The following is a 2,857-nucleotide window of genomic DNA, read 5'->3' as shown; positions in this document are numbered from 1 at the left end:
TAAAATAGACGAAGGAATCGGAATTACTATTAAAAAAAAGAATTGTCAATCCATAATAGAATACTCATATTCTGCTGAGGGATTCAGTTTCTTCAGAATTCAACTAATGGAGTATACGCGGAGTTCCTTGCACCAAAACATGGACATCAACATCGTACTCGAACACCCAAAAATTCAAAAGCCAAAAAGGATATCTATTCCTGCAAAATTTTACAGCCACTCTTCAAGATCAATTTATATGTATGCAAAACATTATAGTATCTGTTTCTATCCGCAAATTTAGGGTGGACATCTTCTATACATTAGTTCTTTGCGATGTTCGAATGTGACTTTTCCAACTGTGGCTCTCTGATTTATCATCTTCTTCATCCTCCATGCTGTCTCCCCCCGTCATTGATGTGCCTCTAGAGGCACCACCTAACTGCAGAGGCCCCTGAGGAGAACCAGAATGTGAGTTGCTCTGCTTTGATGATTCACCATGCTGGTCTTGGGGCAGCCATAAAGCTCCTAATACAACAACAGGTTGATTTGTAGACGTGCCTGTAGTGGTCGGAAGTCTTCGAGTGTGAAGTCGATATTTCTGAAACCATAATAGCCAAACAAATCGCATCACTTTATCTTTATGGCCTAAATTAAGTTAGAATCTGATAAAAGAAGGTGTATCTAACTTTCAAACTCACTTGCAAATGACTCTTAACTTCATCATTTGTGAGACCATCGACTTGCATAAGCTCTCTAATCTGCTTAGGCGTAGCAGCTGCAGAGGTTCCAAAAATCAAGTTAGAGGCACGAGTGTGATCAACAAAAGACTTGGTAAAATCTACAATCTAAGTACAAGAGATACTCAACGGCAATTCTACGAGGATTAGTCATAATTCCAGCAAAATACAGCAGTGTGTGTTAATGAAGTGCTCTAGTTATGATTTACAGGTGGTGTAGCTCTTCAGCAATATCGACATTCATCCTAGAAGTAATGCAATCAAGAAACGACACACAACATCATCCAAATGGAATATAGCTGTCTGTTTTACATAGATCTTTCCCGGTATTCTAATGTTATCACTAGATTTCAGTCCTGACATTCAGCACAAAACAGTTGCAGCAAAATGACAAAACACTGACAAAACTACGCGTTAAATCACATCAAAAGCAGCAACAAGGGGTTCAAGTTCTAACCTTGACAACCTCCAAGCTTTTGCAGGGCATCGACAAACCTACGATGCAACTCTGGTGACCAACACCTTCTTTGCTTTCTAGAAGTTTGCTGCTGTTGCTGAGACACAGCCGCCCTTACATTTGACTGAACGCTGGATACAGAACAAGAAACAGCTCTGCTGCCACCAACTCTCGAATTTAACCCGCCAGAGCCAATGTCCTCCTTTAGTTTCTTAGTCCCAGGAGTTTGAAGCGAAAGCCCAGGTACTACTCCTGGTAATTCATACTCATTTTCCTTCCTTGTTATCATCACAGGAAGACTAGAACACCCCTGGAAAGGCACAAATGCCCTTGCTACGCTCCCATTTTTACAAGACTCGAACAAATCCTCCTGGATTTCTGCTTCCACGACTCTCTGAATTTCCAAAACAAAACATATTGTTAACAATAACAAACATGAACCTTTCATAATCAATATGCATTCAGTTATTTAATAAAGTACCTTTTTGGTTTCTGGTCTAGAATGTGCCTCGTTAATGTCAAAATCACTTTTGGAGGCAGGGTTATCACTATTCCAGAGCTGCACAGAACTCATCCAACTCATCTTCTCTCTGGAGTCCTTATCTTTTTTGCTGGTCTCAACAACCATTTCCGATTTCTCATCTTCATCACAATTTTTCTTGAGAGGAATGAACTCTTCCAACACTGGTCCAGCATCCATTGTCTTATACTTCGTCGATTCCTCTTTCAAAGTCCTAATTGCTGCAACCACAACAACCACAAAGTCATTCAGAACTGCTAAAACCCAAACCAAAATTAATAAATAAATCATAAACCCTTCAATCAAAACCATCAAACTCTTAAACCCATCTCCAGAACGTCATCAGTATTCCCTCCAATCTCCAACATAGCTCGTGAAATCAAAACAGGACAAACATTTCATTTCCTCCACAAAATTGTAGCAACAACAAGAATCCCGTTTGGTCTTTCTTTTCATCTTAAAAAGTGTCGTTCATTCTTCTTCCCCCCCCCCCCCCCCCTTTCTAAAATTCACAAACAGAAACAGAAGGAAAAGGAAAGAGTAAAAGGGAGGACCCATGACATCTACGAATCAAAAAAGAAAACAATTTTTAAAAAAAGGATAATGAGAACCGACCATCGTTGAGGAGGAGCATACAAAGAGGGAGTTCACGTTTGAAAGCATCGATCTTCTTCATTTCATCTTCAAGTTTCGTCACATAATCATCAAGCTTTAACAGCTTCTCCGCTACGTTACCGATCATTGACACTTGTCCAACCAGCTCGTCGATCGTCTTGGGGACATAACAACAACTCTGTTCTTCTGATGCAGCAGCTGTAACGGTGGTGGTTGTTACTGTTCTCGTTGAAGGTGGCCGAAAATCCAAGCTCAGTTCAGGCGGAATTGAACCCATTTTCCAATTAAATTACTCACAGTCGTATTGTTTCGATATGTATATGCGAGATCGATCGTCTATTTTCCTCTGTTCAATCTAGATCTTTGGATTATGATTGTGGGAATTTAAGCTAAAAAACATTGAACAAAAAGGAAAGTAAAAAAAAAAATGGTGTTTAAGATCTATATATATCTGGTTTCTGTTTATATAAGAGAGCGGTGAAGATTAGACTTGAGAAAGAGAGGAGAGAGGGGAGAGGCGAAGGGAAGATTCTCAAAAACAGCAAC

At 39.8% G+C, this 2,857-nt stretch overlaps 1 protein-coding gene across 1 annotated transcript; it reads right to left on the bottom strand.

The window, feature by feature from the left end:
• On the bottom strand, positions 1-2,857 carry LOC113761961 (transcription factor HHO2-like). The gene is made up of 5 exons (XM_027305171.1): positions 2,312-2,857; positions 1,658-1,917; positions 1,177-1,570; positions 681-757; positions 1-580 (listed from the first exon to the last, which is right to left on the bottom strand). Exons 1-5 carry the CDS (start codon positions 2,586-2,588, stop codon positions 296-298), a joined length of 1,293 nt encoding a protein of 430 aa, XP_027160972.1. The 5' UTR covers positions 2,589-2,857; the 3' UTR covers positions 1-295.

Source organism: Coffea eugenioides, chromosome 2 (genome assembly GCF_003713205.1).
Source record: "Coffea eugenioides isolate CCC68of chromosome 2, Ceug_1.0, whole genome shotgun sequence".
Lineage (NCBI taxonomy): Eukaryota > Viridiplantae > Streptophyta > Magnoliopsida > Gentianales > Rubiaceae > Coffea > Coffea eugenioides.
This window is presented reverse-complemented; position numbering and strand designations above follow the sequence as displayed.